The sequence below is a fragment of the Oncorhynchus clarkii genome, chromosome 6 (genome assembly GCF_045791955.1).
Source record: "Oncorhynchus clarkii lewisi isolate Uvic-CL-2024 chromosome 6, UVic_Ocla_1.0, whole genome shotgun sequence".
Lineage (NCBI taxonomy): Eukaryota > Metazoa > Chordata > Actinopteri > Salmoniformes > Salmonidae > Oncorhynchus > Oncorhynchus clarkii.
In genome coordinates, this window is record NC_092152.1 from 67,209,014 (window position 1) to 67,225,367 (window position 16,354).

General features: G+C 43.8%; 1 protein-coding gene and 1 pseudogene across 1 annotated transcript; both read right to left on the reverse strand.

Annotated features, from left to right (window-relative positions):
• Positions 1 to 534: 534 nt before the first annotated feature.
• On the reverse strand, positions 535 to 9,242 carry LOC139411499 (prolyl 3-hydroxylase OGFOD1-like; annotated as a pseudogene).
• A 500-nt stretch (positions 9,243 to 9,742) lies between these two features.
• LOC139411498 (cleavage and polyadenylation specificity factor subunit 5-like) lies at positions 9,743 to 16,011 on the reverse strand. Its single transcript, XM_071157957.1, has 7 exons — positions 15,700 to 16,011; positions 11,615 to 11,815; positions 11,428 to 11,491; positions 10,648 to 10,737; positions 10,458 to 10,533; positions 10,259 to 10,373; positions 9,743 to 10,148 (listed from the first exon to the last, which is right to left on the reverse strand). Exons 1-7 carry the CDS (start codon positions 15,822 to 15,824, stop codon positions 10,127 to 10,129), a joined length of 693 nt encoding a protein of 230 aa, XP_071014058.1. The 5' UTR covers positions 15,825 to 16,011; the 3' UTR covers positions 9,743 to 10,126.
• Between the last annotated feature and the right edge of the window lie 343 nt (positions 16,012 to 16,354).

The window sequence follows — 16,354 nt, forward strand, 5'->3', positions numbered from 1 at the left end:
AGGTCTGCCAAACATCTAACTGTTTTTACTCATTTGTTATTGAGTTTGATATCCAAGTGAAGAATTTAACATCGGAGTGGTGGTTGTGCGAGTGTGTGTGGATTTGGTTCTCTAATGTTCAATCACCGCTCTGTAGTTTACTTTCCTTGCAGACAGATTCGTTTTTACAGTGACAGCATGAATACTGTAAGATAGTTTGAACACATACTACAGACACACAAATAAACTAGCAATATATAATAATAATATTATTATTATTTCCATTTAGCAGATGCTTTTATCCAACGCGACTTGCAATCACGTGTGCATATATTTCACGTCTGGGTAGCTCCAGGAAACAAACCCACAACTCTGGCGTTGCTAATGCCATGACCTACCAACTCAGCCATACAGGGCCACAACAACGGCATGATAATGAACACAAAATACTACCAAGTGCTGTCACTGTAGACATTTCAACAACAAAAAAACCTGTGTTACTCTGTGGCTGCCGACCAAAACCAGGTAACCACGGTAACAGGGTATCCCAGTCTGTTCACTTTAATGAAGAACACATGACATCATGAGGCTTTAGAGTAGACCAACCACCCCTCACAGTGATGTTATATTACAAACACATACACCTCAACACATACACACAAAAACTCATTCATAATACACAAAGGAGAAGTCATAAACTGCTCTCCTACAAGAATCACCAATAGGTAGGGTGGAGCTTCTGTGAATTATATGTTTGACAAATTTGAGAGTCTCTTTGTCCCTGTAGACAAGAGCCAGGGAGTTGACCTCTGGATACACCATCAGGAGCTGCGGACAGGAGGACACCGATGAGAAATGACAACCATGACAATCACAGGAATCTAGTTGATCAGTTGCCATTTGAACAGTGACATCACTCACCTCCTCATCCTCTTCATTAGCAATATAAGAGGTGAGCCCCCAAACTCGGTCTGCCAGTCTGAAAAATAAAAAGACAGTTTTCACACTTTGGATTTGATATTGTGTATGATAACATTCACACTTACAATTTTTTTAAATATTTCCCAAACTATGATTCTAACCTACATTGTGTGTCTGTGTGATTAGGCATGAGTGTCTGATTAAGCGTGTGAGTGTGATTAAGCGTGTGTGTGATTAAGCGTGTGTGTGACTGACCAGGACAGCTCAGGGGCAGCAGTAGGTCAAGGGCGTACTCCGCTCTCGATGCGTCTCCATCGTGCAGAAGTGTGTAGTCCCCGTGAGCCCAGCGACGCAGTTCTCCAACACACACCGGAGTGCTCGGCTCTTGAGAATACACACAGAGGGGTCAATACATACTTAGAAAGGCATATTCAGTCCTGAGGAGGTACAGAAAGGTCAAGGCTCACAAACACACATATCTGAGGATACACACAGGGGTCAACACACACACACACACACACACACACACACACACACACACACACACACACACACACACACACACACACACACACACACACACACACACACACACACACACACACACACACACACACACTACCTGTCAAAAGTTTTAGAACACCAACTCATTCAAGGGTTTTTCTTTATTTGTACTATTTTCTACATTGTAGAATAGTGAAGACATCAAAACTATGAAATAACACATATGGAATCATGTGGTAACCAAAAAAGTGTTAAACAAATCTAAATCTATTTTATATTTGAGATTCTTCCAATAGCCGCCATTTGCCTTGATGACAGCTTTGACCACTCTTGGTATTCTCTCAACCAGCTTCATGGGATAATCACCTAGAATGCATTTCAATTAACAGATGTGCCTTCTTAAAAGTTACTTTGTGGAATTTCTTTCCTTCGTAATATGTTCGAGCCAATAAGTTGTGTTGTGACAAGGTATGGGGGTATACAGAAGATTACCCTACTTGGTAAAATACCAAGTCCATATTATGGCAAGAACAGCTCAAATAAGCAAAGAGAAATGACAGTCCATCATTACTTTAAGACATCAAGGTCAGTCCATATGGAAAATTTCAAGAACTTCAAACGTTTCTTCAAGTGCAGTCGCAAAAACAATCAAGCGCTATGATGAAACTGGCTCTCATGAGGACTGCCACAGGAATGGAAGGCCCAGAGTTACCTCTGCTGCAGAGGACAAGATCATTATAGTTACCAGCCTCAGAAATTGCAGGCCAAATAAATGCTTCACAGAGTTCAAGTAACAGACACATCTCAACATCAACTGTTCAGAGGAGACTGTGTGAATCAGGCCTCCATGGTCGAATTGCTGCAAAGAAACCACTATTAAAGGACACCAATAATAAGAAGAGACTTGCTTGGGCCAAGAAACACGAGCAATGGACATTAGCCCGGTGGAAATTTGTCCATTGATCTGGAGTCCAAATTTGAGATTTTTGGTTCTAACTGCCGTGTTTTTGTGAGACGCAGAGTAGGTGAACGTATGATCTCCGCATGTGTGGTTCCCACCGTGAAGCATGGAGGAGGAGATGTTTTGGTGTGGGGGTGCTTTGCTGGTGACACTGTCTGTGATTTATTTAGAATTCAAGGCACACTTAACCAGCATGGCTACCACAGCATTCTGCAGAGATACACCATCCCATCTGGTTTGCACTTAGTGGGACTATCATTTGTTTTTCAACAGGACAATGACCCAGGCTGTGTAAGGGCTATTTTACCAAGAAGGAGTGATGGAGTGCTGCATCAGATGACCTGGCCTCCCCAATCCCCTGACTTCAACCCAATTGAGATGGTTTGGAATGAGTTGGGCCGCAGAGTGAAGGAAAAGCTGCCAACAAGTGCTCAGCCTATGTGGGAACTCCTTCAAGACTGTTGGAAAAGCATTCCAGGTGAAGCTGGTTGGCAGAATGCCAAGAGTGTGCAACGCTGTCATCAAGGCAAAGGGTGGCTATTTGAAGAATCTCAAATATAAAATATGTTTAGATTTGTTTAACACTTTTTTGGTTACTACATGATTCCATATGTGTTATTTCATAGTATTGACGTCTTCACTACTATTCTACAATGTAGAAAATAGTAAAAATAAAGAAAAACCAGTGAAAGCTTTTGACCGGTAGTGTACATACACAAACAAGCAACACACCTTTGGTATTCTTATTAGCTGATGGTTTGTACCCAGATGACCCTGTGGCTTCTCTCTCTTGTTCATCTTCTTGGTCCTTCTCTTCCTCTTTGTCTTCGTCACTAGGGCTGAGATAGTGCAGTATCAGGCCAGTGAAGTTGGACAGAAGCAGTAAGAACGCCTCCGAGAACAACAGCTCCCAGCATGCACTCACACACTGGGGGAAGGACTCTAACGAAGTCACTTCATAACATCTGCACAACGGACATACACAAAAATATTTACACAAATCATATACGTTTACAGCCATCATAACACGTTCGGGATCTCTCTCTCACTCACACAAACAAATTACTTGACAGGCTCAACTCCTGTTGGGAGGACCTTGCTTGGTCCACTGGACGTCAGTCGATCGCAGTGCTTCACTCACCTCCTTAAACTTCTCCTCCTGTAGAGACAGACACTGTCAACCAGGAGAGAGGCAGCAGGAGAGAGATGGAAAAATTAAGAGGTAGAGTAATGGTGTTACTTTGAGGAAATTCTTGAACTGGATCTCAGCTGTCCTCTAACTCTTGCTGAACCTGTGACTGGTAGTCAACATCCAGATGCAGTGGAGTCAGCCACTCTAGCAGCACTGTGAACAGACAAACAAAATACACACTCAGGTAAAATGCACACACACACATCCTTGTGACCACATCCTTGCTATATGGCTGTGAGTTCCCTGTTTCAGAACACACACACACTTACATCTCTGAGAAGGTGGGGGCTCCTTGGCAAGGGGGGCTCTGTGTGACGAGGGGGTCGCTCCAAAGACGGCCCGTGAAACCTGGACAAACACACAGAGACAACCATCCGTAGATTGCACTACTGCTACCTGGACAGGTGAGAGGTGTGAAGTGTGTGGTTGTTATCCGGTGGTATAGGAAGAACTACCTGGTGGAAGGAGACGGGTGAAACCTCGAAGAGAACCAGAGTGTTCCAGCTGGGCACCAGAGACTTCACCACACTATGGGGCTGGAAGTGATCTATGCACAAAGTAGATAAGTTAAAACACATTTTTTCACTCACGCCAATACACACACCAATACTTACCATCTGCGCTGAAGAGATCCAGGGTTCCTCCATCGCTGCTCTCCCATGGAGGGACAAAGTAGAGGATGAAGGCAACACGCCTCCCATCCAACTCATCATCATGACACAACAGAACATCTACCGACAGAGAGATAGAGAGGGCATTGATAAAGACAATGTATATTTCATAATTAATTCCAGAAATATGCATGTCCATATAGACTAACTATGCAGTGGGTAGAACAGGATATCTTGGGGGGATAGCTCAGTGCTTCTGCTCTTTTCTAGGAAGAGCATGCTAATATTAAGGCTTGCTCATTGTTTTTTTGAAGAGTAGAGGTAAAAACATGTGACTCACCAGTGTATTGGTACTTGGCACAGGAAATGTCCACTGTGGGCTTCAGTTCTACCCCCAACACTTCCCCCAGCCAGGATCGAAACCGCCCAAATAGTCCTGCCCTGAAAACACACACAAAGCTCAAAAACAGCCAAACTGAGAGCATGCACATGTAAAGAACATCACGCTGCTTGCGTAGTGAGTACCGCTTTCCCCTGATTCAGCGCATACCGAGGCTTGAACTCAGGACCTCTCCCTCACAAACACGTGACCGCCATCCTGAAGCGTCTTACTCAGTCGTCCAAATGGAGACACTTGTGGAAGCACGCGCAAGTGGAGACACTTCAGGCTGAGGAATGAGTTACACAGATCCCTGTCTGCTACACACACACAAAGCAAACATGTTCTCTCTACCTCCCTAAATTGCTCTCACACAGACACATACAAATTATCTCAAGCCTGTGATGTGAGGATCTTTTCTCTTTTTCAGGCCATCTGACTGTAAGAGAAATTGTCAATGAGTATCACAACTCCCAATGTCATAACTCCAAAAGGCAGAGTAAAGAAAGATTATGAACAAGAAGCAACCCGTTTCCAAACTGTATTCCTATCAGTTTTCCTTTTTCACCTGATTAAATTTGTACAGGTCGTTGGACTTCTCATGGAAGTTGAGGTCTAGAAGCTCCCTCTGTAGGTTCTCTGTAAAGCTTTCACTCTGGATGAAGTTCCTGATGATGCAGTGAGGGAAAGGGTGGCAGTCCAGCTCCAGGTCCCCTTAAGAGGAACACCAAAGGAACACTCAACGACTGGTCTACCAATATAAAAAACGTTTTAACACTAATTATGTGAATAAATGTAACATGAACTAATGTATGTCTTAGAGTCAGTTGTTACCTCTGGAACATTTTCATTTAAGGTTCTAACCCATTCTAACAGCACATAGGAAGGTGGTAAACCTCAATACTCCAAAAACATCCCGCACCGCAGCATTCAATGTCAGCAGAACGAAACCGATGAATCGGTGGTGCGCAACACGTACAAGGCAAGCAGGTAGGAGCTCCGCAAATGGATTAGGGACGCAAAAAGACAATACAGACTCAAACTTGAAATAATGTTTGACATTTCAGACTCACGTCGCATGTGGCAAGGACTACTGACTACCACAGACTACAAAGGCAAATCCAGCTGTGCGGTGCCCACCAAAGCCTCACTCCCAGATGATCTTAACACATTGAATGCTTGCTTCAAGGCAGACAAAGAGCCATCCAGGAAGACTCTCGCTGCTCCGGACGACCAGATGCTTTCGCTTTTCAAGGCTGACTTGAGGAAAACTCTCAAAAAAGTGAATACTCACAAATGCCAGATGGCATCCCTGGCCGCGCTCTCAGAGGGTGTGCTGACCAGCTGGCATCTCAGACATCTTCAACCTGACCCAGGCTGTAGTCCCCACCTGCTTTAAGGAGACCACCATCGTCCCAGTGGCCCAAATGACAATCATCCCGTCGCACTCTCATCGGTCATCATGAAGTGCTTTGAGAGGCTGGTCATGGCCCACACCAAGGCCAGCATGCCAGGCAGACTGGACCCACTCCAATTTGCCTACCGCTACAACAGACCCAGATCCATTTCCATCGCTATGCACACGGCTGTAACACATCTGGACAAGAGGAACACCTATGTGAGAATGCTGTTCATTGATTACAGTTCAGCATTCAACACTATTGTTCCCTCCAAGCTCGACACCAAACTCAGAGCAACTGGATCCTGGACCTCCTGATGGGCAGACCACAGGCTGTGAGGATTGGCAACAACACCTCTTCCACACTGACCCGTAACACAGGGGCCCCACAGGGGTGTGCCCTCAGTCCTCTGCTGCAATCCCTGTTCACCCAGGACTGCGTGGCATTGCACGACACCAACTCCATCAGGTTGCTGACGACAACACGGTTGCAGGCCTGATAACAATGACGAGTCAGCCTATAGGGAGGAGATACGTGAATTGGCATTGGGATGTCATGACAACAACCTCTCCCGCAATGTCAGCAAAACAAAGGAGTTTATTATTTTTTTATTTAACCTTTATTTAACCAGGCAAGTCGGTTAAGAACAAATTCTTATTTACAATGACGGCCTATTCCGGCCAAATAGGGACGATGCTGGGCCAATTGCACGCCACCCTACCGGACTCCCAATCACGACCGGATGTGATACAGCCTGGATTTGAACCAGATACTATAGTGACGCCACTTGCACTGATGCAGTGCCTTAGACCGCTGTGCCACTCAGGAGCCCAAAATTATTAACTTCAGGAAGCAGAGGAGGGAACATGCCCCGATCCACATCAACGGTACTGCAGTAGAGAGTCACTAGTTTTAAGTTCCTCAGCATTCACATCACAGAGGACGTGTCAAGAGGTTGCAACAGCGTCTCTACTTCCTTAGGCGGCTGAAGAAATCTGGCATGCCGCCCCGGGTCCTCTCTAAATACTACCGCTGCACCATCAAGAGCGTCCTGACCAGTTGCATCACGGCCTAGTATGAGAATTGCTCCGTGCACGAATGCAAGACCCTCCAGCGGGTGGTGAAGATGGACCAGTACATCACTGGGACCGTGCTTACACCCATCCAGGACATATACCCGAAAGGGTGTCTGAGGAAGGCACGCAGCATCATAAAGGACCCCACACACCCCAGCTACAAGGAGAAGGTATAAGCAAATGAGGTCTGATACAAACAAGCTCAGTGACAGTTTCTATCTACAAGCCATCTGACTGCTGAACACTTGAACTGTTCTTATTCTCCACATCGTAGCACACATGAGCTCACTCATGCACAGACCCACACAGACATACACATATACAGTATTCAGAACCCTTGACGTTTTCCACATTTGGTTACGTTACAGCCTTATTCTAAAATGGATATTCTTTTAAGCGAAAACAGGTTTTTAGAAAGGTTTGCTAATTTAGAAAAAATAGACAGAAATGTCTTATTTGCATAAGTATTCAGACCGTTTACTATGAGACTCGAAATTAAGTTAAAGTGCATCTTGTGATGATCATCCTTGAGATGTTTCTACAACTTGATTGGAGTCCACCTGTGATAAATTCAATTGATTGGACATGATTTGGAAAGGCACACCGATCTATATAAGGTCCCACAGTTGACAGTACATGTCAAAGCAAAAACCAAGTCATGAGGTCGAAGGAATTGTCCGTAGAGCTCTGATACAGGATTGTGTCAAGGTACAGATCTGAGGAAGGGTACCAAAAACAATCTGCTGCATTGAAGGTCCCCAAGAACACAGTTGCCTCCACCATTCTAAAATGGAAGAAGTTTGGATCCACCAAGGCTCTTCCTAAAGCTGGCCACCCAGCCAAACTGAGCAATCGGGAGAGAAGGGCCTTGGTCAGGGAGGTGACCAAGAACCTGATGATTACTCTGACAGAGCTCCAGAGTTCCTCTGTACCTAAAGGACTCTCAGACCATGAGAAACAAGATTCTCTGGTCTGATGAAACCAAGATTTAACAATTTGGCCTGAATGCCAAGGGTCACATCTGGAGGAAACCTGGTACCATCCCTATGGTGAAGCATGATGGTGGCAGCATCTTACTGTGGGGATGTTTTTCAGCGGCAGTGACTGGGAGACTAGTCAGGATCGAGGGAAAGATGAATGGAGCTAAGTACAGAGAGATCCTTGATGAAAACCTGCTCCAGAGCGCTCAGGACCTGACTTCAAACAGAACAACGGCCCTAAGCACACAGCGAAGACAACGCAGCAGTGGCTTTGGGACAAGTCTCAATGTCCTTGAGTGGCCCAGCCAAGAGTCTGGAACCCGATCAAACATCTCTGGAGAGACCTGAAAATAGCTGTGCAGCAACGCTTTCCATCCAACCTGAGAGCTTGAGAGGATCTGCAGAAAATAATGGGAGAAACTCCCCAAATAGAGGTGTGCCAAGCTTGTAGTGTCATACTCAAGGCTGTAATCACTGCCAACGTTGCTTCAAGAAGTACTGAGTAACAAGTATGAATAACTTACCTGTGATATCAGTTTATTTTTAATAATTTACAAAAAAATCTGTTTTTGCTTTGTCATTATGGGGTATTGTGTGTAGATTGATTAAATAGTTTTTTTTCATACATTTTGGAATTAGGCTATAACGTAACAAAATGTGGGAAAAGTCTAGTGGTCAGAATACTTTCCGAATACTACACACACATCACAACTGCTGCTACCAGACTATTATTATACTGCTCAGCTTATACACTGCCCCCTCTCCAATACACGTTTAAATATTAGCTATAAATTGTGCCTTCCTGTATTATACTTAAGCTTAAAAAGTGATATACTACGGTGCCATTTACTTTAAGTTCGTAATCGTATCTTTGTGTTGTTTCATTGTCGAGAAGGAACCTGCAAGTAAGCAGTTCGTTGGCTGATGAATACCATGCGTATTCCTTAAAAATTACTAATAAAAAATGTAACTTAATGAAAAGTGATAATGGTTGAGGTAGTTGACCCACATCTTCTAGTGTTTTCAGATCAGTGGTCATGAAAGCAAAGTTGTGACTAAAGCTTTGCACTTGACTGACAATATTGATATGTAGGGTGACTAATAACGTATCGATCAAATAACCATCTATGTAACAAGACTAGCCAAAGCATGTGCTTGGTGTAAACACATGTAGCTAAAATAGCTAGCAAGTAGCTGACCATGAGAGTACTTCGCTCGCTGCGACCATGCTTCCTTCACATCTTCGTCCTCGAGTAGTGCATAAAGTTCTGCTCGCTCTTCACTTTTCTTTCCTTTCTCGCTATCGTTTACAATTCATTTTAGTATAAATGAGTTTGATGTTCATTGAAAGAGATCAGGGTCCAGAGTAGCGCTGAGGTCCTTCCGTTTTATTTGAGAGGCCTGCGCAACCATCGATATTCATTGTCAGATATGACAGCAGATCTCTTTGTTTCTTGGGACCTAGAACTAGCATATTTTCTGTCCGAGTTTAAAAGTAAAGCATTTGCCACCATCTACTTCATTATGTCTAAAATAGAGGCTTTCAGGTTAGGCCATTTTGTGTCGTCAATATAGCAGTGAAAGTTGACATTGTGTTTCCAAATGACATCACCAAGAGGGAAGCATATATAGTGAAAACAATACACCAAAACGTCATCAACACACTTGGTATAAAAGCCAGTCTTCATGAAAAGACTAATTTATTTTTTTAAAGAAAAAGAAATAGCATGACAGTAATACAGGTTCAAACACAACAGAAAACTCAATGCTGTTGTTTCTTTAATCAAATAAATGTATTCTGTTGCAAGAGCATAACATCTGATTCTTGAGACACTGGGTTGCAGTTAATCTTAATCATGTAAGAAATTACAGATTTTTTTCAGATCCAAACAAAAAGTCTGACAGTATATTTTCTTCCATCATTGTAAAGAGCACATTTACGGTCCCTTCTCTTGAGATTGTGTTTTTTTTGTTCAGCCTTACCAGGAAGCCAGAGGTGAGTAGCCTTGTGTTGCTTATTTTGATTGCCCCACATTGTATTAATTCCACGCCATGTCTTCATTTCACCCATATATGGCTGCACTCACAGAGACAGCCAGCCACTGTGCCCATTCTCACACCATTTAGTTGTAGATAAAGTTGAACCTACAGGAAATAAATATGAATATACAGCATACCTGAGCTCACACACACCCTTAATACACTCATTCTAACACACAAAAGTGATTTATACACAATATATAAACACACACTACCTGCTTAGTAGTTGCGGTAGGCTGGATATGATTGGCCCATAGCCGGGGGCGTTGTCATAAAGCTCAAACAGAGGGGCTGCCACCAGTTTGTAGTTCTTTGGGACTGCAAACAGAGCTGAAAGACACAGAAGCAAATATCACTAATGATTATGTGAGTAGAGTATGTAGAACAGATTTTGACTAGCTAAGGGGCGCTTACCTTTTTCCTGCAGTTGAACCAGGAAGAGCTTTTTATGCTCCTTGGGTTTAGTGATGTGGGCTGGAATGTAGGGATACTGCAGCAGAACAGAAAAGCAAATATTTACCATACACGAATATTTACTGTAGCTCAATTTCTCCTCCTCCATAAATTTCAGTGTAAACTGTACTGTGTGTTGGGTTATGCTCACCTGTGGGGGTTCAAAGTTGGGGCGCCACCAGTTTCCGATGGAGTCATCGATCACCCAATCCTGCTTCACCCCGTCCTGCCGGCCCAGGATCTGACAGAGACACAGTAAAGACAATCACTATGGCATCACGGCATCCTGCAGGATCTTAGAGAATGCTACCCCATTGATAGACGCAAACTACTTTAGCGCCTATTGACGATAGTGTCTTTTGACCGGGGTAGTTTTGTTAAAAGCCCCCGACACTTGCTCTAAACATTAAGACGCATCGCTTGCAGTACTGTTTTGGAAACTTAAGGAATTCATCTTTCATATCAGCGAGAAATATATATTTTTCAAACTGTAAATTACTACACACCTTTATAGGGTTAGGTTTGTGTTCCCACACGGCCATATCCCCATGTTACAGTGCTTGTTTACGGAAGACATAGGCTGCCACCTGTGCCACCTTAGCTATCTTGCGCGCTCTGCACACCGGTGTGTAAGCTAACTGGGGAGCAAGTGTTGTTCAACTAGAGGCACACAATGTGTGCAAAACTGCTACAATAAGTTTTTTTTTAAAGATTATTTTTCGAAAGCGATGATTATTGATGTTTCTAAACATTAACACACAGCATCAGAATTGGAGTTTACACGGAGCCAAATGTAGGCGAATGGCACGGCTGAAAACTCTACATACGGAGAAGAAGAGTTTGAGAGCTAAGAGAATGCTAGGATGGATGTCATCTGAGGTTGTGATTACAACTCTGGCCGGCCTCCTTTGAGAGTGTATGTGTATCGTACCTCTGTCATCAGGCGTTTCAGCCCATCCACCTCATCCTCCCCTGGGCTCAGCTCTCCACCTGGCCTGCAAGAGACAAATAGACAACCCTATAAGAGAACCATACAAATATACATGCACACACTTTAAAAACAAACAGACTGTTGATGTAACTCCTGCAGGCTGTGCTTGGTTGGTAGTAGTGCTTACAGTTTGAAGAAGGTGGTTCCCAGCTGCAACAGCAGTACATGGGGCAACCTGTGCTCATGGACAATAAGCACTCCTTCCACCGCCCTCCGCATGCCCAGCTTGTCAAACTCCTCCCGCATCCTCTGGAACCGTGCTGCCACTGAACTGTCCTTCTCATACAGAGGCTCCTTGGTCCCAAATGTGTAGTTGGTGAGAGGGTATCTGAAACAATGTCATGAATACCATTTTTAAATGTGCACATGCCTCGACTAACATGCACACACTACCCAGAACAAGCGGTTGGTGGCACCTTAATTAGGGAGGAAGGGCTCGTGGTAATGGCTGGAGCGGAATTGGTGGAATGGTATCAAATACATCAAACACATGGTTTCCATTGTTCGATGCCATACCAATCGCTCTGTTCCAGCCATTATTATGATCCGTCCTCCCCTCAACAGCCTTCACTGCTACTCAGTAACCCCCTCACAAACACACACGGCATAGCTTTTGAATGAGGATGCATTTACAGGACGGTAGACTAGCAATTCATCAAAATTTTGTGCCACAAACTGGGCTGTCAAATTGGACATAGATTTAGCTGCAAAGCTAGCCAGAATTCGAATAGACATTCATTACATTCTCTCTCCAGTCAGAACGTGGCTATGCAACAATCAGGACAGCGCAGAGCCGGCTCAAGATACTGTTTGGAAAACATACCTCAATCCAGGGATGGGAGATTACAGTGTACTACTAATTGTCTCATCATCCTAAACGACATATCGAGAAGATTGAAATACTGCTAGTCTTTAATGACTGTTAGTTTTTCGTCAGCATGCAGGGCTAGCTAATACTATAGCAGTCCACTAGATTTGACAACACTTCCAGTAGTTACTCACCCCAAAGCTAGCCCAGAGACGGTAGGAAAGCATGACACCCCACTCTCAAATTGTTTCTGATCGGGGCGGGGCCACTGTTTTTTTAAATGTATTTTATTTTACCTTTAACTAGGCAAGTCAGTTAAGAACAAATTCTTATTTTCAATGACGGCCTAGGAATAATGGGTTAATGGTACCTTGTCAGCTCTGGGATTTGAACTTGAAACCTTTCGGTTACTAGCCCAACGCTCTAACCACTAGGCTACCCTGCCACCCAGGTTTACTTATTGTCCCCATATCACGGGTGCCCCAGGGCGAGACATCTCACTGGCAAATGTTTTCTGGGCGGGACAGGTGGAGTGAAAGGGAGGGGCCATTAAGTAGAGCAGAGCTAGCTCAAAGATAGAAGAATGAGACAAAAGAACACGCCAGATATTTCACCTGATGTGTAAATGTGAAGCATCTGGTTGGCATTTCCACTCACAACCAAATATGGTGATGAGAAGAAGCCCAGTGGCTGGCAGTGGGAGACATTCTGCAGATTTTCTCATCGATTAAACATTTCGTAATAATCGTAATACAGTTTTCTGTTTCCAAAACTATAATCTGTAACAGAGTGGACTGCGTTTTGTAAACTTAACCATTTTCCAAAGTTTCTAAAAATGGTGGTGTTTACTACAAATTGAGTTATTGGGCACACACACCCAATTCAGAGTACATGTTCCATAACAAAAATATGCAAATACATGCTACAACGCGCCAATATGATCTCACTAGCGGGTGTTGAGTGGTAGTGTTCTGTCCTCTCAAGACCCGTGGTCTGGAGTAGGATTAGATAGGGTTAAATAGTGGAATGGGGTGGAGATTTTTTAAATTATAGATGGCTAATAGTTGGAGGGGCAAATTTCCACTAAGGTATCAACAATTTAATGTAGGTAGGCCATGTCTCACAGCAGTGCAATAGGTGGTGGTGTATGCACCTAAAAGTTGGATGCAATCTGACAACCAAATCCTAAAGATCGATCGCGCTAGCTCGTGCTTGTTTCACATTTTACAAACATGATATATTAATTATTAGAAATTCAAATCTGTTTTCACATAAATACATAGGTTCATTATTAAGCTACTTAACATAATTTACATATTTAATAGTGTCAATGGAAGTTGTTGTAGGTCAACTTGTTTTTTGGAGTCCAGCCTTCTTTTTAATTACATTTTGATTTGTTAAAATCCCACCTAAAATCCCACCTGTTACAACCCCTATTACTAGCTTGTTCAACCTCTCTTTCGTATCGTCTGAGATCCCCAAAGATTGGAAAGCTGCCACGGTCATCCCCCTCTTAAAAGGGGGAGACACTCTAGACCCAAACTGCTACAGACCTATATCTATCCTGCCTTTCTAAGGTCATCGAAAGCCAAGTTAACAAACAGATCACAGACCATCTCGAATCCCACCGTACCTTTTCCACTATGCAATTATGCAATCTGGTTTCCGAGCTGGTCATGGGTGCACCTCAGCCACGCTAAAGGTCCTAAACGATATCATAACCGCCATTGATAAGAGACAGTACTGTGCAGCTGTATTCGTCAACCTGGCCAAGGCTTTCGACTCTGTCAATCACCATATTCTTATCGGCAGACTCAACAGCCTTGGTTTCTCAAATGACTGTCTCGCCTGGTTCACCAACTACTTCTCAGACAGAGTTCAGTGTGTCAAATCGGAGGGCCTGTTGTCCGGACCTCTGGCAGTCTCTATGGGGGTGCCACAGGGTTCAATCCCAGGGCTGACTCTTCTCTGTATACATCAATGATGTCGCTCTTGCTGCTGGTGATTCTCTGATCCAGCTATACGCAGACAACACCATTCTATATACTTCTGGCCCTTCTTCGGACACTGTGTTAACTAACCTCCAGATGAGCTTCAATGCCACACCACTCTCCTTCCATGGCCATACAACTGCTCTTAAATGCAAGCAAAACTAAATGCATGCTCTTCAACCGATCGCTGCCCACACCTACCCACCCGTCCAGCATCACTACTCTGGACTGTTCTGACCTAGAATATGTGGACAACTACAAATAACTAGGTGTCTGGTTAGACTGTAAGCTCTCCTTCCAAACTCACATTAAGCATCTCCAATACAAAATTCAATCTAGAATCTGCTTCCTATTTCGCAACAAAGCATCCTTCACTCATACTGCCAAACATACCCTCGTAAAACTGACGATCCTTGACTTTGGCGATGTCATTTACAAAATAGCCTCCAACACTCTACTCAGCAAATTGGATGCAGTCTATCACAGTGCCATCCGTTTTGTCACCAAAGCCCCATACACTACCCACCACTGCGACCTGTATGCTCTCGTTGGCTGGCCCTAGCTTCATATCCGTCACCAAACCCACTGGCTCCAGGTCATCTATAAGTCTTTGCTAGGTAAAGCCCTGCCTAATCTCAGCTCACTGGTCACCATAGCAGCACCCACCTGAAGCACTCGCTCCAGCAGGTACATTTCACTGGTCACCCCCAAAGCCAACACTCCCTTTGGCTGCCTTTCCTTCCAGTTCTCTGCTGCCAATGACTGGAATGAACTGCAAAAATCACTGAAGCCTCATATCTCCCTCACTAGCTTTAAGCACAAGCTGTCAGAGCAGCTCACATATCACTGCACCTGTACATAGCCAATCTGTAAATAGCCCATCCAACTACCTCATCACCATGTTATTTATTTTGCTCCTTTGCACCCCAGTACTGCTACTTGCACACTCATCTTCTGCACATCTAACACCTCAGTGTTTAATTTGCCATACTGTAATAATTTAATCACTATGGCCTATGGCCCCCCCCCCCCCCCCCCCCCCCCCCCCACCCCCCACTTTATCCTACCTCATTTGCACACACTTTATATAGACTTTCTGTATTGTATTATTGACTGCATGTTTGTTTATTCCATGTGTAACTCTGTGTTGTTGTTTGCGTCGCACTGCTTTGCTTTATCTTGGCCAGGTCGCAGTTGTAAATGAGAACTGGTTCTCAACTAGCCTACCTGGTTAAATAAAAGTGAAATATATATATATTTTTAACTCCTCCTGCAAAGCTTGCAGTCCATTAACTCTTCCATACAATTGAGTGAAATACGGGTATTGTAGTAGCCTTTGCATAACCACTATACATACACACATAATCTGACGTTAAAAACCAATCGTCGTCGTCCCTTCACCCTGTTACTCACAAATTAATGGTTCTCTCCAGGCTGAGTGGTTTTGCAGGCGCGCTCATGTATTTGTTCCCGCCGAACTGACTGACCCCGCGCGGCCAGCCGGCGGATGAACGATTGGGAACAGGCACACTCGACATTGCTCCAATACCACTATACAAAATCTAGCTTCAAAATCCTCAGGTAGAAATGCAATGCAAAAGATGTACTAGAACAATAACAAAGAAAAATGGAAGTCCGTAACCATGCGCAAAATGCTTTCCTCTCTTTCTCTTTTTCCTGTTCCGTGTTTGATGCCGTAGGTAAACTTCCAACAATTGGGGCATTGCCGCCACCTATCTTGCTGGAGTGTAATAACCAGTAATAATAATAGTAGCTCCTGTAGATGAAATCTGAATTTTGAGGTGGTCGAACTCTACCCAATTGCTTTGCCCTTGTCCAACATACCCCAAAGGTTCTGTTAAATGTAAAAACTCTAACCCTGCATGAATAAGGTAATGATGGTTCATAAATAAAAGCACTTTCCTCCATCAAATCTAATTTTATTGGTCACATTCATATATTTAGCAGATGTTATTGCAGGTGTAGCAAAATGCTTGTGTTCCTAGCTTCAACAGTGCAGTAGTATCAAACAGTTCAGAACAATACACACTAATCTAAAAGTAAAATA

Coding starts and splice junctions, on each gene's coding strand:
- LOC139411498 (XM_071157957.1), bottom strand. CDS start 15,824: ATGTCGAGTGTGCCTGTTCCCAATCGTTCATCCGCCGGCTGGCCGCGC. Junction 10,534..10,647: donor CCAACTTTGAACCCCCACAG/GTGAGCATAACC, acceptor GTTCTGCTGCAG/TATCCCTACATTCCAGCCCA. Junction 10,149..10,258: donor CTACCGCAACTACTAAGCAG/GTAGTGTGTGTT, acceptor TATTTCCTGTAG/GTTCAACTTTATCTACAACT.